The 27,088-nt window shown below is 41.0% G+C and overlaps 1 protein-coding gene across 1 annotated transcript in view; it reads right to left on the bottom strand.

Annotated features, from left to right (window-relative positions):
- Positions 1-306: 306 nt before the first annotated feature.
- Positions 307-27,088, bottom strand: part of LOC125636586 (uncharacterized) — a 114,362-nt gene continuing 87,580 nt past the window's right edge. The window contains exons 12-15 of the mRNA XM_048849946.2: positions 25,921-26,048; positions 23,289-23,405; positions 12,679-12,789; positions 307-1,172 (exon numbers count right to left, since the gene is read on the bottom strand). Coding sequence (XP_048705903.2) covers positions 1,055-1,172; positions 12,679-12,789; positions 23,289-23,405; positions 25,921-26,048 — 474 coding nt within the window. The 3' untranslated portion in view covers positions 307-1,054. The remainder of the gene's footprint in view (positions 1,173-12,678; positions 12,790-23,288; positions 23,406-25,920; positions 26,049-27,088) is intronic.

Here is a 27,088-nt window from a genome sequence, read left to right as displayed (position 1 = left end):
AGCTTCCAGACCCAGTCTCTTTAACTAGCCAGTCTCCCAGATCCAAGTCTTAGCCTCCCCTACTACCCCAGCATCCCGTCCCAGTTTCCCTTTCCACCCCACTGCCAGCCTCTGTTCCCGGCCCCTTGTTCCTCTCCCCCACCACTGATCCAACTTTTGTGGTCTCTACTCTACCTTCAAATCAGGCAGCTTTCTCCTCCCCACTGCCTGGCCGCAGCAGCACGGTCATTTACAGCACAGAAGAGAGAATCTCCCTGATCTTGCCAGGTACTGGACTCAGCATAGCCCAGAGCAGGAACAGTGATAATTATTAATTGCACAGGCAACCTTAATTCTGGCATTTCCTAACTTTTGAGTCCTTAGCTTTGCAATCTTAATCATGTTCTTTTAGTGTAGTTTTGTGTGTAAATATATATTCTGCCGTTAAAACTTTGTATGATCAGCATGTGACCAGTCACTACATGGCCACATTACCTGTTTGTTGTTCCCTATTTGTTTTGTCTTTTGACAGTTTAAGCTCTTTAGGCCAGAGCTGTGCCATTTGTTTGCAAAGCACCAAGCAGATTGCAGGTACAAGAGGAAACAGTAACACATACACAAAAAATCTTGTTGTGAAACGATTAAAATGTTTGTGCACACATAACATAGCCATCACAACTCCACAAAAACAAAGAAGTTAAAAGTTGAGCAGCAGTACACACCCTGTACTCCTTTTTTCATTGTTGATTTTGACTCACGTTTTTATTCTTTCCAATCAAATAGCAAGGATAATACATTTAGCAATATTTAGCATGTGGATTGTATTTCTCATCTTAAAAACGTATCACATGCATTATCTTCACAACACCCCTGTGGGGAAGGTAAGTGACTTGTGCAAAACTAGAAACTGAGTCAGTGTCAGGCTTACAGTTCAGGAGTTCATGGTTCCCAGTCCTGTGCTGAGATTACAGGTAAAAATATGTACAAGATTAACTGACATAGCATCTCTTTGCTGAAGCACTGTCATATTTACAAGCCAAGGTGTCCATAGCAATAGGCAGAGTTCCTCATTCAACTAAATGTTAGCAGGTGGGGGACAGAGGTTGTGATACACTTGCACTGTTTTATTGATTTCTTTAATGGACTCCAGATCAGGAGTGAAGCGGCAGCCATAGAGATGAAGCAACTTCAACCTGAAAGAGAGAAAGCAAACCGTTAGGAACAGAATTAAACACAGATGGAAAAAGAATACTTGGCAGCAAAAGCAGAATGAGTCCCTGACACTGTACTGATCTCTTTTAAAGCCGCTCGACTATCTGATCAATCAGGAGTTTGTGAGCCTCTGGAATGACCGATAAAAGTTCATGGTCCTAACTAGGGAGCCCTTCTAGTCTTCCTCACGCCACTCAACCAAAAATATTCGAATGCCAGGAGGTGACAGGAGAAGGATATATTAAGGAGATGCTCTCAAGTAGTTTATTCCCAACATTTACATTACGTTTTGTTAATGTAAAAACTGGGTGGGAGGGCAGGTTTGCAAGCCCTGATATTAAAAGGCTCCCAATAAAATTTTCAGAATTTTATTTTAACATAACATTTTTATATTTTAAACAATAGAATCATAGAATCATAGAATATCAGAGTTGGAAGGGGCCTCAGGAGGTCATCTAGTCCAACCCCCTGCCCAAAGCAGGACCAATCCCCAATTTTTGCCCCAGATCCCAAATGGCCCCCTCAAGGATTGAACTCACAACCCTGGGTTTAGCAGGCCAATGCTCAAACCACTGAACTATCCCTCCCCCCCAAACGTTTTAAAAAGAATAATTCTCCCTCTCCCGTGCAGTATTAGAAACCTAAACAAACACAATTTGCAGTGTACGAGAATCAGAAAATGAAATTGACCAGCCTGGGTTTATAAAATTACCAGTCAAGCTATATAAAATACAAAAAGTAAACATCAAGGCCTCAATTCTGCTCTCAGTTACACAAGTGCATCTCCCTAGGTAACTGAGGGCAGAGTGGGACCTATAATGATAAAAGTAAATTAGATTTAATTCTTTTCATTTTTAATAATGTAAGGAGTTAGTGGCAAAAGTCAAGATTGGGTGTTTTCTAAAAGACATGCTCTAGTTCCCACAGGAATTAATTCCAGGCTGTCCTATGGCCTGTATTATACAGGAGGTCTGACTAGATGATCACAGCAATCCCGTCCGGCTTTATAATTATGAATATGAAAAAAGCAAATGTTTTGTGTATTAACATACAATAGTGGGTACCATATATATCACAGGGCTCCATTAAACAAGAGTAAAAAGGTTCATAGATTCATAAATATTAAGGTCAGAAGGGACCATTATGATCATCTAGTCTGACCTCCTGCACAATGCAGGCCATCCACTCCTGCAATAAACCTCTCACCTATGTCTGAGCTATTGAAGTCCTCAAATCATGGCTTAAAGACTTCCATGGTCAAGACTAGACGCGATAAATCGATCCCCGCTGGACTGATCGCTGCCCGCTGATCCGGTGGGTAGTGAAGACATACCCTTTAAGGTGCCACCGGCCTCCTTGTTGTTTTTGTGGATACAGACTAATACGGCTACCCCTCTGATACTTGGCTCCAAAATTTAGAGAGAATTAAAAAAAAAAAGAACAGGAAAGTACTGAGAGATATTTTATTAAATGCTTTTTAGATATAAAGGATACAAATTATATTCTCACTTTTCTGAATTTACAATGGTCTGAGAGAAGAATTTGTCCCAGAATGACAACAATTCTCAATTAAAAGGAATACCCTGTGAAGGGGCTTGGAAATTCCAAGCTTCCACATGGGGCATTTCCTTTGAATTTTTCCATCAGTAATGAGTGTGTGCCCTTTTACCCCATTGAAGAACATAAGAATGGCCATACTGGGTCAGACAAATGGTCCATCTAGCTCAGTATCCTGTCTTCCGACAGTGGCCAATGCTGGATGCTTCAGAAGGAATGAACAGAAGAGGTAATCATCAAGTGATCCATCCCCTGTCACCCCTCCCAGCTTCTGCCAAACAGAGGCTAGGGACACTTCAGAGAATGGTTTTGCATTCCTGCTTATGCTGGCTAATAGCTAATAGCTATTGATGGACCTATCCTCCATGAACTTATCTTGCTCTTTTTGAACACTGTTATAATCTTGGTCTTCACAACATCCTCTGGCAAAGAGTTCCACAGGTTGACTGTGCATTGTGGGAAGTATTTATTTTAACTATGTTCATTTTGTTTAAACCTGCAGCCTATTAATTTCATTTGGTGACCCCTAGTTCTTGTATTATGAGGAGTAAATAACACTTCCTTATTTACTTTCTCCATACCAGTCATGTTTTTATAGACTGCTAGCATATCCCACCTTAGTCGTCTCTTTTCCAAGCTGAAAAGTCTTAGTCTTATTAATCTCTCCTTATATGGAAGCTGTTCCATGCCCTTAATCATTTTTGTTGCCCCTTTTCTGTACCTTTTCCAGTGCCAATATATCTTTTTGAGATGAAGTAACCAGACCTGCAAGCAGTATTCAATATGTGGGTGTACCATGGATTTATATAGAGGCAATATGATATTTTCTGTCTTATCATCATTCCCTTTCCTATTGATTCCCAACATTGTTAGCTTTTTTGACTGCCGCTGCATATTGACAAGGATAATGACGCCAAGATGTCTTTCTTGAGTTGTAACAGCTAATTTAGACCATCATTTTATATGTATAGTTGGGATTATGTTTTCCCATGTGCATTACTTTGTATTTATCAACATTGAATTTAATCTGCCCTTTTGTTAACCAGGCACCCAGTTTAGTGAGATCCCTTTGTAACTCTTCACAGTCTGCTTTGGACTTAACTATCTTGAGTAATTTTGTATCATCTGCAAATTTTACCACCTCACTCTTTACCTCTTTTTCCAGATCATTTATGTATACATTGAACAGCACTGGTCCCAGTTCAGACCCCTGGGCGACACCACTGTTTACCTCTCTCCATTCTGAAAACTGAATTTTTTACCTACTTTGTTTCCTACCAGTTATCGATCCATGAGAGGACCTTCCCTATTATCCCATAAAGGATAAAAGCCTTTCTGAAAATCTAAGTACGCTATATCCACTGGATCACCCTTGTCCATATGTTTGTTGACCCCCTCAAGGAATTCTAGTAGATTGGTAAGGCATGATTTCCCTTTACAAAAACCATTGACTCTTCCCCAACAAATCGTGTTCATCTATAGATCTGATAATTCTGTTCTTTAGTTTAAACCAATTTGCCCGGTACTGAAGTCAGGCTTACTGACCTGTAATTGCTGGGATCACCTCTGGAGCTTTTTTAACAACTGGTGTCACCTTAGCTATCCCCCAGTCATCATCTGGTACAGAAGCAGATTTAAATGATAGGTTACATTCCAGAGTTAGAAGTTCTGAAGGAATTCAAATGTGAAATTGCAGAACTCTTGGGTGAATACCATCTGGTCCTGGTGACTTATTGCTGTTTAATTTATCATTTTGTTCCAAAACCTCCTCTAATGACACCTCAATCTGGGACAGATCCTCAGATTTGTCACCTAAAAAGAATGGCTCAGGTTTGAGAATCCCCCTCACATCCTCAGCCATGAAGACTGATTCAAATAATTCATTTAGTTTCTCCGCAATGGCCTTATCTTCCTTGAGTGCTCCCTTAGCATCTTGATCATCCAGTGGCCCCACTGGTTGTTTAGTAGGCTTCCTGCTTCTGATGTACTTAAAAAAAAATGCTGTTAATTTTTGAGTCTTTGGCTAGCAGTTCTTCAAATTCTTTTCTGGCCTTTCTAAATATATTTTTAGACTTCACTTGCCAGAGTTTACGCTCCTTTCTATTTTCCTCAATATGATTTAACTTCCACTTTTTAAAGTTTCTGCCTCTAACTACTTTTTATCTTGTTGTTTAGCCATGCTGGCACTTTTTTGGCCCTCTTACTGTGTTTTTTTTTTTATTTGGGTATATCTGTAGCTTTCACCCTCAAACTTGCAGAATTCAGAAAGATCTGCAGGAAATATATGCTTTTGCGAAGAGATCCTTTGTCTTTCCACTGTCATCTGGCCTGGCTAGCTTCTGGAAAACACATATCTAGGATTCATCCTGCCAAGACCTCTTATGGACCATACTGTGGAGGTCATTGGAGTGCCTCTCAAGAGAGTTCTGATCTGTGGAGAGAAAACTGAAAATAGGAGGACATTGCCTATTGACTTACCACCTACTATTTCCTCCTCCACAGGCAAAAATGAAACCTAAATTAAACCAAAATTCTCCTCTCCAATCTGAAGCATGAATCTCCTCCATGTTGTACACACATTCTTTCTGCTACCAAACCAAACTGCTACCAAACTCAGCAAAAGAACTACAAACAGAATGACTGCATAAAATACCAGGGAAAATAACTTAAGTTTGTCCTTTAGTGCACTTCCTTCTCTGTTACTAGCAAACACTTCTTCCTCATGACCTCAAAACCACACTGGAACGAAAACCAGCTGTACTGTGTTGTACTGGACTAACATACCTATGTAATTTAATCAGAATGATTAAGAACTGCATTTGAAACTGCTTCCGTATACAGCATTTGAAACTTACTGTACCTTAAAATAAGAGCAGAATGAGGATCTAAGTCAAATTCTTGCTGAGATTTTTACACTGATCATATACTATACTGAAAAAAGGACAGTTCCTTCTCAACAGGGCCGTACTTTTGTTCTATATTAAAATGTACCCTAACAATTTCTACAGTGTCCATATGCCTGGTTACATCTAAATGCTGCAAAATGTAGAATACCTGCAACTTGAGTACTCTAGGCCTAAACAATTCTTTGGCACTCCCAATTCAGGACAGAAAAAGTTCCCTTCAAAACAGCAAATAATTATTTCCTTGTGTTTACAAGGAAACAGTGTTGGTACAATATGGGCAGAAAAGGAAAGAACAGGAATGTGATTATGGTATCTCTCAAGAATCTTCTCAATGAGGAAGTGTTAAAGGAGGTTCATCTGTTCTTTTACACCAAAGAAGATTAAAAGGTTACAAGACTCAGAACAGCAAAGTAAGACAAACCAAATAAGATTTCCAAAGCTGTAAAACTACACGAATTCTTCTGGATTGTAATACAGAACCACATACTCATGGCATGTAAATTAAGGCGTGAGATGCTCACATAGTTCTTTAACAAATGAGCTGGAAAAATCTTTCAGTATTTCTACCATTTTAAGAGATCCTCCTTTCCCATCAAGGCCCATAAAGGCCTTTTATATTTTTACACTATAAATGTTTTATAAATGGTAGAATAAAGAATGCATGTCATTGATAAAGGATTGGACAGAAAAAATAAAAATGTGAACTCTGTTGGGGGTGCCATTTCTTTTTAACAGACAGGTTTTATCTCAAAATGCAGTGAATTTCTTACTACTAGGTTCTTCCTGTACTCCCCGCCAATAATAACTATGAAATAAAGCTGGTGTTCTTGTGACCCCCGCCATTCCATGAATGAAGTGAATATTCCCTCTAAAGTTTGTACATTAACCTGGCAGATATAGGTGTTGAGCATAATGTTCTAGAACTAGAGAACACTTAACTATTTTCAACAAATATTAGTTCAAATATTTACATATATTTGCTTAGACTTTGCACACACCCTGTTACCACAAATATTCTGGCAAAGATGATACTGATACTCATGTTTGCTTAAACAGTGAATTTTAAGTGAATACTGAAGAATTTACACAGAAAGCAAATTTAGACTCTGTACACAGGAGTAGTTGGAATGGAAATATGATCCTATTCTACAAAAACAACTGAGTTTCAAGACCCATATATAACAGTTCTCCACTGACTTGGTTACTATACGGTTAGAATTTTAACACAGACAGGAGCAGAGCCTAACCCAGTGTTTTAACGGGGTTGTGAAACTGTGCTAAGGCTTTTGGACATGTCCATATTGTAACCTCTGTTGTATTCTAACTACATGATATTTAACAAGTTATAGCCAGCTCTGCTTGTCCAGTTATTTTTGTAGTATAGACTGGCCATCATAATTACTCAGTCACAGAACTGAATCATAACAGGTTATATGATTATATATGTCCAATCAAAACTAAGACAGCTCAAATTTCAAAAACTCACAATGGTCTCGTTTATATACACACTACAAACCAATTATTATTTGCAATGACAACATAGCAAATAATTCTGAATAATAATAAATTTAAGAACAATGAAAGTTCTTTGCAGACAATCCAAAAACAAAAGCAGCTACATTTGTTAATTAAACAATACACTATGAAGCAATCACAGAGCTGAGTTTGGTTTTTGTTTTTAATAAACCTTTTCTTTTAAACTTTGGCTATAATAAGAAAAGTGACGGTAAATGAGACTTGGAGACACATTTATTCTGTTCTCTATGGCTTCCACAGCAAAGCAACGGAGTTTTCAAGTCCAGGTTTTGTAAATGCCAGCTCCGAAAACTCACCACAGCATCTAAAGATCAACCTGTCCCTTTTCCTACCTCTTACATCAAAGATTTTGCAATCAAAGTGTCACCCACCCACATCAACAGGTGGGGGACATTGATGGGGCAGGCGCTGAAAAGGGGACAGTCCTAATAGCAAGGGAGGGAGGCATTTGCCAAGGGACAATAGGTAACTCCTCTCCCTGGGACTTTCTGGCACCCATTGGCCAGCTGGGAGAGAGGGGTGCTGTTTGGCCAGCATTCTTCACTCCCAGGATTTGGCACAGTTCAGGGGCCATGTGGCGCCTGAGATCCTTGCAGGCACAAGTGCCTACCTGCGTATAACTCACTGCAGGATCAGGATCATGTTTTGATCATGGTTAGTAACTCAGGAAAGGTACAGGTTTTTAAGACAGAAGTCACTTACAACTGCAGCCCCACTTTAAAGATATACTGAAATTCTGAAGTGACTATCACCTCAGTTTCACCTCTCCAGGTGTGACACTTTCATTATACACTATAAACACAACATCAGAGCTTGCTTTCTTTCTTTCACCAGCGATGTAAAGATTAGTATCACTTTGTTCTGTATTTCCATGGTTAATTATATCAGCTCATATCTATAGTGAGAAAGCTGGGTCACTTGCACCTATTCTGAGGCCTGGTCTACACTATGAGTTTATATTGAATTTAGCAGCGTTAAATCAAATTAACCCTGCACCCGTCCACACAACGAAGCCATTTTTTCCAACATAAAGGGCTCTTAAAATCGATTTCTGTACTCCTCCCCGACGAGGGGATTAGCACTGAAATCGACATCACCGTTTTGAATTAGGGTTAGTGTGGATACAATTCAACAGTATTGGCCTCCGGGAGCTATTTAAAAGGTAAAAGTGCACCATTGTGACCGCTCTGGACAGCACTCTGAACTTGGATGCACTGGCCAGGTGTACAGGAAAAGTCCCGGGAACTTCTGAATCTCATTTCCTGTTTGGCCAGGCGAGCTCATCAGCACATGTGACCATGCAGTCCCAGAATCGAAAAAGAGCTGCAGCATGGACCGAAAGGGAGGTACTGGATCTGATCGCTATATGGGGAGACGAATCCGTGCTATCAGAACTACATTCCAAAAGACGATATGCCAAAACATTTCAAAAAATTTCCAAGGCCATGATAGACAGAAGCTACAGCAGGGACGCAACACAGTGCCGCATGAAACATAAGGAGCTTAGACAAGCGTACCAGAAAACCAAAGAATCAAACGGACGCTCCAGGACAGAGCCCCAGACATGCCGCTTCTACGCTGAGCTGCATGCAATTCTGGGGGGGGGGGCGCCACCACTACCCCACCCCTGTCTGTGGACTCCGATGATGGGGTACTCTCCGCCATTCCTGAGGATTTTGCGGATGGGGAAGATGAGGAGGAGGAGGACGAGCTTGAGGAGAACACAGCACACACTTCTTTCTGACAACCAGGATCTTTTTATCACCCTGACTGGAATACCCTCCCAACCCAACCAAGCCGGAGAAGGGACCTCTGGTGAGTGTACCTTTTAAAATATAATACGTGTTTTAAAATATAATACATGTTTTAAAAGCAAGCCTTTTTTAATGATTAATTTGCCCTGAGGATTTGGGATGCATTCGTGGCCAGTACAGCTACTGGAAAAGTCTGTTAACGTGTCTGGGGATGGAGCAGAAATCCTCCAGGAACATCTCCATGAAGCTCTCCTGGAGGTACTCTAAAAGCCTTTGTAGAAGGTTTCTGGGGAGAGCAGCCTTATTCCGTCCTCCATGGTAGAACACTTTACCACACCATGCTAGTAGCAAGTAATCTGGTATCATTGCATGACAAAGCCTGGCAGCGTATGGTCCTGGTATTTTCTGGCATTCAAGCAACATCCGTTCTTTATCTCTCTGTGTTATCCTCAGGAGAGTGATATCGTTCATGGTAACCTGGTTGAAATACGGGAATTTAATTAAGGGGACATTCAGAGGTGGCCGTTCCTACTGGGCTGTTTGCCTGTGGCTGAAAATAAATCCTCCCCACAGTTAACCAAGCAGTGGGGGGGGGGCATTGGCGCTGAGCTGTTTGCGTTTGGCTAGCAGTGATCTTCCCTGATACCAGCAACGCGGTGGGGGAAGGGGTAAAGCGATCATCCCAGAGAATTGGATGGGGGGGTTAATTTGGTTTCTGCTGCTGCACGTTAACACGAAAACCAACTCAACGGGCTTTGCTTGGTATGGGAAAGGAGGGCACTGCTGTTATGAAGGTCGCAGAAGCCGAAAGACTATGGCTTACCATGGCTGCCTGCAAGCTGAATTCTGTTGCCCGGCACTGCGTGTGTGATCTCTAACACCAAAGCTGCAGGCACTCAATATAAGATGCAAAATGCGACCTTGTACCGAAATCACATGTGCTATGTAACGTGAATAGTGTTGTTCACCGTGAAAGAGTATAGCCATTGTTCTGTAAAATGTATCTTTTTAAATACTTCACTCACTTTTTTCTCCTCCTGCAGCTGCAAATGTTTCAAGCCTCCCTCCTCCGTCCCAAAGGCTATCTCAGATAAGGTGGCAAAAAAAAAAAAACGCATGCGCGGTGAAATGTTCTCTGAGCTCATGCAGTCGTCCAGCACTGACAGAGCTCAGCAGAATGTGTGGAGGAACACAGTAGCACAGTACAGGAAAGCGGACAACGAACATGAGGACAGGAGGGACAATCAAGATGAGAGGTGGCGGCAGGAAGATCAGAGGAGGCAGGATGCAATGTTAGGGCTACTGCAGGATCAAACGGACATGCTCCAGCGTCTGGTGGAAGTTCAGGAATGGCAGCAGGATCACAGACTGCCGCCTCCTCACCCAGACACCCAAGAACGCAGTGGGGGGAGGCTCCGGGAATCCAACCACTCCACCCCAGTGGACAGCCTAAGCAACAGAAGCCTGTCATTCAACAAGTTTTGAAGTGGCCTTTTCCTTCCCTCCTACCTCCTCCCATACCCCACCCAAGCTACCTTGTGAGTTATCTCCCTATTTTTATAATCAATTAATAAAGAATACATGGTTTTTAAATGATAGTGACTTTATTTCCTTTGCAAGCAAGCTGTGATTGAAGAGGGGAGGGCGGGTGGCTTACAGGGAATTTAGAGGCAACCAAGGGGGTGGGTTTTCATCAAGGAGAAACAAACAGAAGTGTCACACGGTACCCTGGCCAGTCATGAAACTGGTTTTCAAAGCTTCTCTGATGCGCAGCGCTTCCTGCTGTGCTCTTCTATTTGCCCTAGTGTCTGGCTGCGCGTATTCAGTGGCAGGCGATTTGCCTCAACCTCCCACCCTGCCATAAACACCTCCCCTTACTCTCACAGCGATTGTGGAGCACACAGCAAGTAGCAATAATAATGGGAATATTGGTTTCGCTGAGGTCTGAGCGAGTCAGTAAACTGCGCCAGCGACCCTTTAAATGTCCAAATGCACACTCTACCACCATTCTGCACTTGCTCAGCCTATAGTTGAACAGCTCCTTACTACTGTCCAGGGTGCCTGTGTACGGCTTCATGAGCCAGGGCATTAAGGGGTAGGCTGGGTCCCCAAGGATAACTATAGGCATTTCAACATCCCCAGCAGTTATTTTCTGGTCTGGAAAGTAAATCCCCTCCTGCAGCCGTTTAAACAGACCAGAGTTCCTGAAGGCGCAAGCGTCATGAACCTTTCCCGGCCATCCCACGTTGATGTTGGTGAAACGTCCCTTGTGATCCACCAGTGCTTGTAGCACCACTGAAAAATACCCCTTACGGTTTATGTACTGGCTGCCCTGGTGGTCCGGTCCCAAGATGGGGATATGTGTTCTGTCCATAGCCCCACCACAGTTAGGGAATCCCACTGCAGCAAAGCCATCTACTATGACTTGCACATTTCCCAGCATCACTACCTTTGATAGCAGCAGCTCAATGATTGCGTTGGCTACTTGCATCACAGCAACCCCCACAGTAGATTTGCCCACTCCAAATTGATTACCGACTGACCGGTAGTGGTCTGGCATTGCAAGCTTCCACAGGGCTATTGCCAATTGCTGCTCTTATCTTGGTATTCTCGTGCTTCAGGGCAGGAGAAAGCATCACAAAGTTCCATGGAAGTGCCCTTACGCAAGCGAAAGTTTTGGAGCCACTGGGAGTCATCCCAAACCTGCAACACTATGCGGTCCCACCAGTCTGTGCTTGTTTCCCGGGCCCAGAATCGGCACTCCACGGCATGAGCCTGCCCCATTAACACCATGATCTCCAAATTGCCAGGGACCACAGTTTTAGAGAAATCTGTGTCCATGTCCTCATCACTCTCGTCACAGTGCTGCTGTCGTCTCCTCGCCTGGTTTTTCAGGTTCTGGTTCTGCATAAACTGCATGATAATGCGCAAGGTGTTTACAATGGTCATAACTGCTGCGGTGAGCTGAACAGGCTCCATGCTTGCCGTGCTATGGCGTCTGCTCAGGCAATCCAGGGAAAAGGGTGCAAAATGATTGTCTGCCGTTGCTTTCACAGAGGGAAGGTTGACTGATGACATTTACCCATAACCACCCACAACAAATTTTTGGCCCCATCAGGCATTGGGAGCTCAGCCCAGAATTCCAGTGGGCAGCGGGGACTGCAGGATAGTGACCCACAGTGCACCACTCAGAATGTTGACGCTTGCCACAGTACTGTGGACGCACACCGCCAAATTAACGTGCTTAGTGTGGACGCACGCACTCGACTTTGTACAATCTGTTCCCAAAAATCAACTTCTGTAAAATTGGAGTAATTTCATAATGTAGACAAGGCCCGAGTGTTTTCAGATGTAACAATGTTGATTTAAAAAAATACAATACAGGCTTATGTTCTGCAGATTACATTTCTCTTATTAGTGTTAAAAACACGGTAAATGGAAATAGACACCTGAAGTACTGTATGAAAAGTCACTGAGAGTTGCATCAGCCTCTGCAGTTTTTAAAAGCTATTTAAAAGGACATGTAAAACATTTGAATACAGATATCTTAACAGCACCTATTATGAATGGAAAACATATATAAAAAAAAAACTTACTGTTGGCTGTAGATTGCCCATTAATTTATCAGGATCAAAGTCTATGTCTGATAGAATAGCTTAGTATTTCAGCCAAGCACTGACAGGATAAAGAAATAAATAAATAACCCCTCAGCTGTGTAAAGCCAAAACTCTTACCTTTTACAGTTTTTGCAGAGTTTTTTAACTGCCTCCAGAGTAACATCCTTGCAGAAACTGAGCTTCACACATTCCAAGCTGATATGGCAGAAGCTGGCCAACAAGCAGACCCTTAAACCCAAGAATAAAAAAAGAGATTAACTTCAAGTTCTGCGCAGGCTCTTGAAAAACACCTCTTTGTTCTCCACACAGAGACCTATAAATAAATTCTCAGAAAAATGTGGTCTCACTGCTAGAAAAATATAAGTATATATTGCATAAAGAAATATAAAAACATACATTCAGATGTATATTTTATTTTCCCTGGTTTAGAAAAATAAAAGGAAGAAACATCCATACCGATAAAGCTGATGGAGCTTAAAAGCTCTGTCAGGGAAGTTGACAGAGTTCTAACCTCCTTGAAGCCAAACTTCTGATTATAGCTCTCAGTATTAGCAAAGGATACTACTCCATACTCCCAGTTTAAACAACTTAGTTGTAGGTCTTTAAAAAAATAATAATAAAAAAAAAAGCATAGAGAGACTTCTGAGAGCATCCACCAGCATGAACATTTCAAATTGTAAAGTGCTGTCATTTATGAGTTTAAAATTTTACTCATGATTCACTCATTTTCTGAAAGATGCCCTGAACCCTGCTCTGCCAGGGGACCTGCAGCTGGCCACTGTAACCTGAAAAGTAGGCTGCAATGACCAAGGAAGGGCCGGGGGGGGGGGGGGGGGGGAGAGTACTAGGGTACTTGGGATACACACAGACGGAGCCTGCTCTGTATTACACTAGTCATAATTGTCTCACTTTTATCTTGTGCTCCCCCAGTCAGTTTGCTCTATATGCCTGCTGTGTCTCCTCTAATATTTGGGCCCAAAACCTCCCTGCACCCACATGGTTTTCAGTGCAGGATGGGGTCTTACACTGCAAGATCTTCAGGGCACATGCCATTTTTCATTGCATGTGTTTGTACACTGCATAGCATATATCTGGTCCCCAAGTCCTAACTGTGGCCTCTAGGCGCTACAGCTATAAAAATAATAAATCCCTTAGCAGCATCCATCATCAGATTCCAATTGCAAATTAAAGCTGCCCTCCGTTGGACGAGCCCTTGGAGAAGGCTGGCTGCACAAACACTGCCCTCCTCCACATTGGGCTGCAGGTATCCTTTCTGATACAGATGGGTGCCATTTGATCTATATATGCACAAAATGCTGAAAAAGGATTGTTAAATGGCACATTCCTGGTGAAGAGCTGTTATGCATTCTAGAGATGTATAAATATACTAATCCCTGGGTGAAGATCAAGAACTCACTCTTCCTTCCAAAACTCCCCCTAAAAATAGATTGAAACCTCAGGAGAATAAAAGTTTTGGGTGCTCTTAGCATCTCTACTCTCAGTAGCATTTAGTAACTGAGATTGTGCCCGTGTGTATGACTAGTGGAAGCAAGGGGTAAAATCCTAGCCCACAGAAATCAATGGCAGTTTTGCCATTGAATTCAATGGAGCCAGGATTCCACCCCAGAGACTAAACTTCACAATCTTGAGTAAAAGGATATTTTCCTCTTAGGAGACAAAAAATCGTCCATTAGATTCCACTAATTGATCTAAAAAGAGGCATTTCTGCTGCAGTTTTGAGCAACTTGTTAATTTATGACATCTACTTGTTCATTATTTTCCAAATGTAAGCATGAGAAGATTAAAATCTTGCATACTATACATTTAGGTTTGAAAGGAATAGGTTGGGGTTTTTTTGTTTTTTTTTTTTAATCGGTAAATGTTGGTAAGATTTCACCTTATACTAACAAACCAACGAAAAATATTTCCATCAATAACCAAAATTATCAAAAGATAGACAATGTAAAAAAAATACTGCTTTATTAAACTTAAGAGTTTGATTTAAGGATATTTACTTTGTATATTTTGACTTGTGATGACAATTTGTTCTATGCAAGATCTCACTCTTCATAGGCAACTTCTTGTCATAAGAGATCACTCTAAATATCACTAAACGAAGGCAAGATCATCATCTGTTCTTTGCATTTGTGCAGAAGAGTAAAGGAGCTGGTCACAGCAAAGGAAGAGATCAACCTCTGCAGGCCCACTACTCACACTAAATGAGTGGGCTGGCACAAATAGGGAAAAAGTGGAGTGGTGACTCAGTCTCTTCCCTTATGCACCAGCAAGTACAGCTAAGCTCGTTTGGAGGACAATGCCTGGTAAACAGACAGCATGGAATACTTCCCTCTGGAACAAGGTGGAAACCAGGGAATGAACTGTGACTTCGAAAGTCTTGGGAAGATTGTCACTGGTCCACTGCTAGACTACATGCCCCCTCTAACTCAGTCAGGGCAGATTGTGTCAAAAGCTAGTCCACAGACAGTACAATTCCATGTCACCTATATTAGGAGACTACTATCAAGCAAATGTGTTTTTTTGTAAGTCTCGAATGGTTACTTAAAACAGGTTTCACTGTAGGATAAAATATTGGAACGGCAACTTAAACCTATTTATAAATAACTAATGTTTTCTTTCATCCTCATTCAATATTAAAATAGCACAGCCTAATATGATAAAACAAACTCTGTTAGTAATTAAAGGGTTGGGAATGTTCCGTCCATATAATTGATTGATGAGGCATAGCTAACTAACATGTACTCTTTGGGTCTGACGCTACTAGGTGTTGAGCTCTTCCTCAGAGTCAATGGACAGCAGGAGGACGACAACAGACAGTGGAGGGAACCCAGTGCTATGAAGTTGCATCAAAATTACTGCTATAATTTATACAACAGTAGCAAGCTACATATAATTACTAAAAGGCCAGCAACAAGGACAAAGGCACTGTAATCCTCTTGGATCACAGAAGAAAGAATACTAAAAATCTGAATCAACTGGACATTTTATTTAAAATATCAGAGTCGTATATAAATGGACAGAAACAAACTAGATATTCCTGTAGAACTGAACTATATTAAAGAAACATAAAAGCCAACAAAATGGAGACATTGCTAGAAAACACAATGCAGAATCTTAATGCATTGAATCTATGATTCAGGACTGGAAATTGAAAATGTACTTAAAACGCTCTTCAGTTCTTTAGCCTATTCTCCTCTCTGTTTTAATTAGCAGGCTTTTAACCTCTGAAAACATGGAGATGTGATGAAAAGAGAGCACCCACATTACACCTGCTGGCAAAATATCTGTTATCATGGAGCTTTGTAGTCTCTGACGCACATCAACTCCATCAGCGAGGCCATCTTCTTTTTAAATGTAGATATTTTTCTAATTAAAAAACAGACCTGATTTGTTACAATCATATGAAAGTCTATGTCTATAATACAGGAAATATGACCATAATGAGTCAGATGCCGCTCCTTGTTTCACTATAAATGTATTAAAAAAAACAGAAATTTTTATAATTGAATCATACAAACCTAGTATTCATGTATGAGTTACATATTCTCAGTTGTTACAAAATGTAACCCCCCACCCCATCACACAGAGACACACTTCATTTAAATTATTGTTCCTGGGTTTTCTAGCCACAGAATAACACAAAGATGTGTAATGGAAACATGGAAAGCCAGCCGGAGAAAATAAATGTAACAACAAAAAGATGCCTTGTTTAAAGTGTGCTATGTAAGTAAATTGTACTGTTATGTACGCTTATGTATGATTGGACCAGATCCTTTTCCTATGGTAAAGCATAAGGGAATGGGCTGAGGGAAGAAAAAATCCACAGGAATCCCCTCACGAAGATTCCCCCATATCATACTATCAGGGAAGCTGGGTTTATTCCTCCTCTTCCTCCTTGTGTAAGGAGACATATGACCCACACAGTTAACCCTGTGGATCACCCCTGTTGAGGCTCTGTGCTTTTGTGGATTTACGGCTCCCAACAACCTGGTCTCTGCCCTTGGTCTCTGCTAACCCAGTTATGCTCTGGAAGGGGAAATTCTGTCAATGGGTCTGGGGCCCAATCTCCTCCCTTATTATTTAACATAGATTTGATTATTTGCACCCTCAGGTCTAGAATCAAGGGAATCAATTTGCCATGACTTCCCACCCCATAACACAAACTGTGGAAAATCTTACAACATGGGCTGCCTTGCCAGGGTCAACTAGTTAGCCGAAAGGGTTTGTATATAGCTGTGATCAATGAAGACAGCCAGCCAGCTATAAAGTCCCTCTTGGTGGCTGCTTGCTTTACCTGTAAAGGGTTAAAAAGTCCCCCAAGTAAAGAAAAGGGAGTGGGCACCTGACCAAAAGAGCCAATGGGAAGGCTAGAACTTTTTAAAATGGGAGAAAAGCTTTCCCTTTGTCTCTGTTGTTCTCTCTGGGCTGAAGAGACGGAGGCAGCTGGAATGCCGCGTAAAGTTTGGACCAGGTATGAAAATTCATCGTCCATAAGGATTCATTTACCTTTTTTAAGAACAGGATTGGATTTTGTGTCCTTAAGAGGTTTGTGCATATGTTTAATTACTTGGTGGCAACAGCTGATTTCCTTTTTTTTTTTTTCCCCTCAGCTCTTCCTAGGAAGTGGGGTGAAAGGGCTTGAAGGTACTCCACAGGAAGGAATTCCCAAGTGTTCCTTCCTGGGTTCTCAAAAGGGCAGTGGTTTTTTTGCACTTGGGTGGTGGCAGCATCTACATCCAAGGTCAGAGAGAAGCTGTGACCTTGGGAGTTTAATACCAGCCTGGAGTGGCCAGGCCAGTATTAATTTTTTTAGAATCCTTGCAAGCCGCCATCTTCTGGGCTCAAAGTGCCAGAGTGGGGAATCAAACTTGACAATAGCAGAACCCATTAATAACAAAAGCCAAAAAAGCCCTTTTGTTTTAGGCAGTACAAAGACAGAGAAAGTTGAAGAGGGGAGCTGAAAAGTCCATATCCTACAACACCCAATTCTCTGGCATTTTCAAAATCCTGTGTATTGGCTGTGCAGTAGATTTAATAAGCATTAGAAAAAATTCCCTCTGCAACTGTGTATGAGGGAATGGCTCAGAGATCCAATTCCTGACAAACCTAAAGACTATGTATATAAATATTTTTTAACATACTTGTTCGTCCTGTTGGGGGCATCTCCTTTCTACCAGAATTAGGGGGCTTCATACTTTTTCAGTGACTTTTTTTCTATGCCCCTCTTTTCTCAGGATATGTCTAGACTTCGAATTGGAGGTGTAACTTCCAATTTGAGAGGACACACCTACACTAGCTCTCATAGCCCCCATGGCCTAAGCAACAGGCGGAGCTAGATGTCCCAAGTACGTATCCATCGGAGATGCAAGGCACATACCTGGGACCGTTAGCCACTCATGTGGCCATGGCTACTCTCTATTTTTACCACTAACACGTTTGGAGCTTGCATGGGTATGTCTCCTTGAGCTGGAATTTACACCTCCAGCTCAAAGTCTAGAGGTACCCTCAGAGATAGCTGGATTAAATCGCACAAAGAATAAAGATTAAGCCATTTGGGCTTAAAGTATAACTTGAATTTTTAACATTCTCTTTTTTAAATGGATCTTAGAGGTCATAGGTTATTCAGTTTTTGCACATTTCCCCATATACTGAACTTCTCACTGAATTTAAAACAATGTAGTTTAAAAGAAAGAACAAAAGAAAGAAAAAACCCAAAGGTGGTGGATTCAAATCAGGAAATTTCTTAGACTGTAAGTTACATGAAGTAAGATAGCCATACAGCCAGTGGCCAAATTCATTTCATGAAGAGCCCAAAGAGCCTAGAGTTGGAAGGCTCTGTATCCCATTGCCACTTCCCTATGGCATCCAGGTCCTCTACCCGGGGATTCCCAAACAATGGCTCACAGACTATGTAGCGAGGCGATGACTCACCGGTGCAGCACCTCCTGCTGGTCGTCTCAGGAATTAGCTCTTTCCAGCCTCTGGAGCGCCCTCTGCAGGCCGGTGTCTCACCAGCCGCTGGCCCCATGTCCCTCCCAGACCCTGGTGCCTCCTCACCCTGGGGTGCTGCCCCCTGGCAGGGTCCTCACACTCTGGGTCTCCCGTCCCAGGGGAACCCCCAACCCTCTAAAACCACCTTGCCTCAGTGGCTACTGCCAGTCATCATCTAGCCACTGCTTACTGGGGCAGACTGAAGTCTGTAATGGCCACTCATCACAGGCAAGGGGTTAGGACCTGCTGCCTTTGCCTATCTCTGGGCTGCCCCTCTGCAACCCCAGTACCTGTGTAGGCCTTCACCAAGGCCTCCAGCCTGGGGTTTTACCAGGCGGGAGCTCCCCTTGCCCTTGCCCTTCCCCCGCCCCGCCCTGCTCTGCTCTGCTCAGGCACCTTCAGCTCCCAGGAAGCCGGCCCTTCTCCCTCTAGGGCTAGAGTAAAACTCCTCCATCTTCTGGCCCACAGCCCTCTTATAAGGGCCAGCTGTGGCCTGATTGGGGCATGGCCCCAGCTGTGGCAGCTTCCCCCAAGCAGCTTAGCTGTTCCCAGACACAGCCCTCTTCAGGGCTGCTTTTAACCCCTTCAGGGCCGGAGCGGGGTAGCCACTCCGCTACAGACTAGTCTGTGAAGAAGGGATTGGTCATATGATTCTTTCTTCCCTCCTTGTTTCTGGCTGGAACATTACATTAAAAGAAACTAAACATACATAATCAATATCCTAATGTTTTCCATATAAGCAGTTGCTGTAATTGCCACAAGGAAGTTGTGATTGTGACAAGGAGGGAGGAGGATTCTGCACAGTTGGGAATGGCACACTCTCTATTAAAATCTGTTCCACACTCTGCCTTTTAACAACATCAAAATAGATTAACATTAGCAATTTATAGTAGAGAGAAATTCTTCAGCTATTGACAGCTTAGGAAAATGAAATCGCCTACTCTAACACAATAATGAAATCCTTGACACTCTGGGACAAATGTTTAAAGAGTACAGTTCAACCACTGTGTTGAAGCAAGAACATGTTTGCTCCTTTATAAAAAAAAATGTCCTCTGTATGTAATCGTATCTCTCGTTCTCCTCACACACTACTCCCTGAAACAATATTTACCTGTCCCTAAAGTGATGACATTGAAAACCAGAGAAGGGAGCAGCAAAGAATTTCAAACCTTCACAGGAAATTAAAATGGGAGGGTACTTGTAATGAATGGCTGCAATAATTATCAAATGTCTCGTTTTGCTTAGGTGTTTAATCAACAGCAGCAAAACTGGAGCAGACTTATGTTGAAGTGCTCTTGTTCCACTGGAATATCAGTACTTCAAAAGATGATATACGCAACACAAGCAGTAACGCTGGAGATTTTTTTTGACTGATGTACTAGATAGATAAGGCAGCAAAGAAGAGGTTAAATTTCAATTAGAAGAAACAAATACAAATCTAAGTGGGTCACAGGTTACAATTAATATCTAGCTTGTTCTAGCCATCTGTAATTAACTGTTGGTTATGCCTAAGTCAGGGTTCTATGCGCAAGGCAACTTAGGGTGACCGGACAGCAAATGTGAAAAATCGGGACAAGGGGTGGGGGGTAATAGGAGCCTATGTAAGAAAGACCCAAACTAGGGACTGTCCCTATAAAATTGGGACATCTGGTCACCCTCAGATAACTGTATAATGCAGTATCATTTAGCTCTGTTCTGATTTTCTCTCCTCAACAGGATACTAATACATACTCACATATATGGTAATTATGTGCAATTCGTCATACTTCTATCTAATCTATACATATTTACATAGTACTTATTATAATAGTACTTAGACAACAGAGAAAAATATATTATACAAAAATATACCACTTTTCAAACCACACTCATTTCTTTTTAGTCCCCCACCCCCCAATTTATAGAAACCACAGACCCCTGATCTCCTGAGTCCCATGTGTGTACTGCAAAGCCAACACATGCACATGCCTATATACTGCAAGGCAACAACTGAAGGATGAAAACATATTGCTTTTGTGGAATTCATGGTTTGCCCCTCTGTTTTTCAATAAGTCACTAAAATTTGGCATTTTGTTAATGAAAAGAGTTGTAGGGAGACTTAATAATTCCAACACTTCCCATATGCAAAAGCTTTAAGTTGTCACAGCGTCTCTGTGCTGTGAGGATGTGCTTTAAAACCTCATCCAAGAACAGATTCAGAGTTAACCATACAATACACATTTTTTTAAAAATAAAAAAGATAGATGGTTGAGACAATGTTATTAATAGTTTTCCAGGAACATAATGATGCTGCTGGTAAACATTAAGGCAGTGGTTCTCAAACTTTTGTACTGGTGACCCCTTTCACATAGCAATCCTCTGAGTAACCCCCCTTATAAAATTAAAAACACTTTTAAATATATTTAACACTATTATAAATGCTGGAGGCAAAGCGGGGTTTGGGGTGGAGGCTGACAGCTCGCGACACCCCCATGTAATAACCTCGCGACCCCAGGAGCAGTCCTGACCTCGTTTGAGAACCCCTGCACTAAGGGGTTTATTCTGCTATCAATATCCAGATAGATCCCAGCAATAAGAAAATAAATATGGGACTTATGCCATCTGTATTTCAAGAGGCTATACTTCAATGTGTCTGACTACCACAAGACTTTTACAGTGGTGTCACTGCACTGTGTGAAAAGTCTGCTGCAGAATTTATACCAAAACCAAATCTACCAACCCTATGTTCAGAGTCTCTTGCCCTTCACGCGAGTCCTACAGGACAGGGTCCAGGCACAGTGTGTTCTTTCCCAGGAGCAAGTGCTCCTGCCAGGGCCCAAACTTTTTCTTTTAAACAGCCTAGATCCTTAAAAAGACATCACTGCCAGCCACTCTTGCCAAAAGTAACAGTTTGTCTGAAGTGTGGCAGATACTTCTCCTTCTCAAGGAAACTTATTAACCCTTTCCTCTCTGCTGGAGTGGCATATTTTCACCCTTTCACAGACTGCCACACACTCTATGAGGAAATCTCTCACATTGACGGAAGTCTTTGCAAATAGAAGATACTGGAACAACATACCAGCACATGCAAACATACACACAAGCATGTCACCCTTCCTCCTATATATCTGACACGTATGTACAAACAGAGAAAACATATTTCTAAGAGTGACTGCCAAATTTATGTGTCTAGAAAGGAATCTCCAATGTGGGTTTGTATGTGGGCAATTTGTATATACAGATCTTTATCTGCCCTATAAAAAGAATATAAAACATATATACATATATACACATAAATGAATATAAAAATATTTTGATTAATCTTAAAACCATTTGATACATGAAGAATTTCAGCAAGATGTTATGAAGCAGCTGGGGTTTTAATTCCAATTTTGAAACAAAAAATGTGGCTATCAATTTAATGAAGGCAATCACTTTAAACAATAAATTTTAAAATGTTCCCTATGCATCTGTAGTACTTAATACTTTGTTACCAACATAAGTAATGATGGGCATAAAATAGCTGAATGCCTGTACATCTCTGCACTGCAAATGCCATTACAATCTTAATGTTTGCAGCACCATGATATAGTATTTATCTCACACGTGGATTTGTGGTATTCCCTGCAATTACAGTGAAGAATATAACAAACACTGTGATAATTGCAAAGTGTGATTAGCATATGTCACTATTTTAGTGATGCCCAGTTATATATTCTTTACACAGAAGGGACTATACAGGTAACTAGCATGTTTGTTTTGATGATTAATGAATGATCATACTGAATATTGCAAATCCTACAAAAGAAGCAAAACGAGGTTGTTACACAGAAGACAGGGGGGGGAAAAGAGAGAGAATACCAAGTATTAAGTGATATCTGCTGAAGTTATATCTTACTGTTAGGATATAGATATTCAGGCCTGTCTGCAAAGGCCTGTACTTTAAGAATTTAGGGGTATTCTTATCACTTGGCTAGTTCTAGAGGTATAAAAGAAAGAATCAAAATCACTGTCTGCTGGTGTAAGGGCCTTCTCTTACTGTGTCAGTTTGAGGCCCTGTTCTTAGGCTAAGGCCTTTGGCTAAGCAGCAGAGGCAGCCATAAGCTAGGAAGCAAACAGTCACATCCTCACGTTCCAAACTAGTCACATTGAAATAAGGTGCTATTGGGCTGTCAGGCACTATCAGGACAGGATTGTATTCCTATCACCTCCAGAGAAAGGGAAGTGCCTAGAAAATGTAAAGGGAAACTTAGTTTGATAGCATCCTGTCTGGCAAGAACTCACTTATCAATAGCTGGGATGTGAAATCCTCACTTCTGTATTGTTTTGTCATTATAGTTCCCACTTTGCTATTTTTTGTCTGTATAATCTCTGTCTGGTTCTGTGATTGTTTCTGTCTGCTGTATAATTAATTTTGCCGGGTGTAAACTAATTAAGGTGGTGGGATATAATTGGTTAGCTAATCATGTTACAATATGTTAGGATTGGTTAGTTTAATTTCAGTAGAATGATTGGTTAAGGTATAGCTAAGAATAATACTATATAAATTAGGGGCAAACAGGAAGTAAGTTGGGATTCGAAAATAAGGAAAAAGGAACTTGTATTTAAGCTTGCTGGAAGTTCACCCCAATAAACATCGAATTGTTTGCACCTTCGGACTTCGGGTATTGTTGCTCTCTGTTCATGCGAGAAGGACCAGGGAAGTGGGAGAGTGAAGGAATAAGCTCTCTAACACTTACCCTCTCTTGCTTGTTCTTGTAGAGCTCAGATCGAGGTAATAAAGTTGGCGGCAGCTCCCTGCCAAAGCTTGAATTCCTGTGTCAGTCACCCTTTTACAGCCACTGACATCAAGATACCTGTAGGTTTCAGAACAGATTACTACCAAGGAATATCTAACATTGGCACAGTAGTGTAAAGTGGTGAACAAGTTTCATTTTCAGGGATGATTTATAGAGCTTTACCCATTTATACTATTTTTAACAAATATACAGGTAACTCCAGAAAGCATAACAAAAAAACAGCTTGATTATTCAAAAAACTGCCCTTTCTAAATTCACTAATATTTCATTCCTTTTACTCCCAGGAAGCTCAAATTAAAAGAAAAGTGTTGTTACCTAAAAGGTTTTCTTTATTCCACCATGGCAGTTTTCCTCTGGATTCAAAAAAGTATCACGTATTAATGTAATCTCCTCTCCCTACCCTCAACCTTTTTTTTAATATATAAACACTTTTAGAAACACAAATGTAATGATTTCTAGAATATGAAATGACTTAGGTGTCATTGAGAGTTATATCTAACAAGCTATAAGCATGTTGCCTCATTTGCATTCTAAGTGCAAGAACCACTCAGCTTGCTTGTGAGCTTCACGCCTAGATGGCCCATGAATGTCAATCTTATACCATAAGACCAAAACCTGATGGTGCGTATTCATTTATGAAATCTCACCAAGGATACATAATAAAACTGGGGGAGCTTTCAACTATGTCTCAGCTGAATGGGATTTTAGGCTACTAATTGACCAATTAGGAGGTAAAACTGTGGAATAATTACCAAGGCATGTCTTGTATTAGAATATATATGCTATGTCAGAATTAATTTAATACCAAATCACTATATCAAATAGTACCATGAAATCTTGTTGTTTGTAAAAAGATTGTAGGAATATATTATCCTTGTAGTTCAATCAACTGTCATTAACCATTTGGAGACTACAGACATATGTAGTATCTACATGTCCTACGATTTCATTTGGCCAACAGCCTGGAATATGTTAGTGTTATAAGAGATTAATATAAAAGTAACGTTTCCTTTCATCTTTGATGTCCACATTTATCAGTGATTTGTGTGTTCAGCCAACCCATTGAACAGCACGGTCAACAGGTCTGCAGAAGCAGTGCTTAGATACTTCATCAGTGAGCAGAATAGAGATACCCAAGATAGATGGATAGAAGCCACTTCCATTGTTTCATCTCTTTCATGGACCTAGCCTATACCTGAGCCACTCAGAAGATTAAAGAGACCAGAGGTGAAATCCTGGCCTGACTGAAGTGAGGATTTCATGCCAGGGATGGAAGATCTAATTCTGCAATCCACAATAATTCATTTTCTGGTATTACATTCACTCAATCAGGCCCTAAATAAATTCTATAAAATCCTTATCGAGGTTTGCACTTGTATTCATTTATTTAAGTTCTTTTCTGAAGTGTTAGAACAAGAATAAATGGACACAAATCAGACGTCAAGAATTATAACATTCAAAAACCAGTCGAAGAACACTTCAATCTCCCTGGTCACTCGATTACAGACCTAAAAGTCGCAATATTATAACAAAAAAACTTCAAAAACAGGCTCCAACAAGAAACTGCTGAATTGGAATTAATTTGCAAACTGGACACCATTAAATTAGGCTTGAATAAAGAGTGGGAGTGGATGTGTCATTACAAAAAGTAAAACTATTTCCCCAGGTTTATTTTTCCCCCTACCGTTCCTCACATGTTCTTGTCAACTGCTGGAAATGGCCCATCTTGATTATCACTACAAAAGGTTTTTTGTTTTTTTCCCCCTCTCCTGCTGGTAATAGCTCACCTTAACTGATCACTCTCATTATAGTGTGTATGATAACACCCATTGTTTCATGTTCTCTGTGTATATATATATCTTCCTACTGTATTTTCCACTGCATGCATCCAATGAAGTGGGTTTTAGCCCACAAAAGCTTATGCTCAAATAAATGTTAGTCTCTAAGGTGCCGCAAGTACTCCTGTTCTTTTTTTGGAGAACAAGATGAGTATTCGGAGATATACAATATATAATTAAGATAAATTTCAAATTAACTGAATAACTTTCTAGCAATTCCACATTCACATACATTTTTTCTCTTATTGTAGAGTATTCCAGAATTCTACAGTATTGGTTCAAATGCTGCATATCTTGCCATAGGGGTACTACAGCACTATGATTGGTTACCGCAGAAAAGTGTACTCTCTTTTTAGTATAAGAGGTTATTCTTATTCTGACTCATGAGTTTTATACATTTGAAAAGCAAGTGACAACATCCTTCTGTAAATCAAAATCACGTAACATGTGTATGTAGAAGTAATAGGTTTTTATTAAGCAATCTACTCTCAAAAGGCCACATATTTGCTTTGATCCACACCTGTAACATCCAATGGGAGCTGCACTTTGGATCCAGGGCAATTACAGTGTGGCTTACACAGCACCATTGCAATACTTTCTGTGAGCAAACCAAAGCTTCTGTTAGCTGGAATATCAATGAACCCAAAATCATCCTTTCTAAATGATAGAAATGCTTTAACTTTCAAATGCTAATTCATTTGCAAAAAGTTTCCTTTTAGTTTTCAAACTTGTACCTGATTGTTTGTAGGTAGGTGCTAATTTCCACTAGGCTTATATCAGTCACTTGTGAGCAGGAGCTGAGAACCAGACTCTCCAGTTTAGGACACTGGGTCACAATAAAGTGGACAACACGGTCTCTTACCTAGGACGCATCACACAAAGGGAAAAGAAATGCAAAAATTTCTTTCAGATATGAGCAACTGTCTGTCAAAAGCCCACAGAGATATTCGGTGGTAGCTAAAAAAATAAAATTAATTCTTTCAGTCATGTTATCAAACATTAGCTGTAAGCTAACAGAATTGGTGATATTATTTACATTATTCTCCAAAATGTGCTAGGCACTGCAGACACTTAGGAAGACATAGTCTCTGCTCCTTGGAGAACTTGCATGTCAAAAGAGGATACAATAATACAGGCACAGTGTTTGAGTCTGACGTTAAGCACATGTCTTGTTAGTTCCATTATATATATAGTTTGAGTTTATAGAGATGATGTGCCTGTATAATGTATCTCCTTCTCACAACCTTTGTCTGTTGTAGCTGTCTGGTGGTTCTATATATTGACATAACCCTCAACGGCTTCCTTCACTCTTCCCATTTATCTTTGTACCCTAACCTGGCCCACTCTCTCCCTTGCTCCTCCATTGCCCCTAGTAAATACAGTAAGCTGCCCTCCCCTTCCACCAAACCCATCCTAGAACAGAGACATGGCCAAGCGAGAGAGACAAATAAACAACAGCCAATCAGAAGATGCCCACTTTAGTCTAAGTTTCAAGGGTGAGTGGGATCCTAGGCCTAGAGGCCCCAATAGCCAACTCCTGTCCCTGGAATCTGGGCTGGCTCTTAGTGCTCTCTCTCACCCATGTGGAGGAAGGAGACTGTAAACTCCTGTGGGGCATGGCCCTGATAGAACAAAGGAAATTAATAGAAAAACAACAGAAATAATAATAATAATAATAATAATAATAATGAAAATTTGTACAGATTCATGGGTTCTCCATCACACAGCTGGATCCATTTAACCACGGACATCTATGAAACCCATGGTATGATAACTTTACAAGATTGGGGGAGGTTCATTTAGTAGTAGTAGTAATTTATTTGTCATTTGTGTTGTGGTAGCACCTAGTGGCCTCAGTCTGACCGGCTTCCCTTAGGGCAGCTAGGCACTGTATATACATAG

This window comes from Caretta caretta, chromosome 5, assembly GCF_965140235.1.
Source record: "Caretta caretta isolate rCarCar2 chromosome 5, rCarCar1.hap1, whole genome shotgun sequence".
In the NCBI taxonomy this organism is placed as follows: Eukaryota; Metazoa; Chordata; order Testudines; family Cheloniidae; genus Caretta; species Caretta caretta.
Note: the sequence above shows the minus strand (reverse complement) of the source record. Positions and strands in the feature narration are given on the sequence as shown.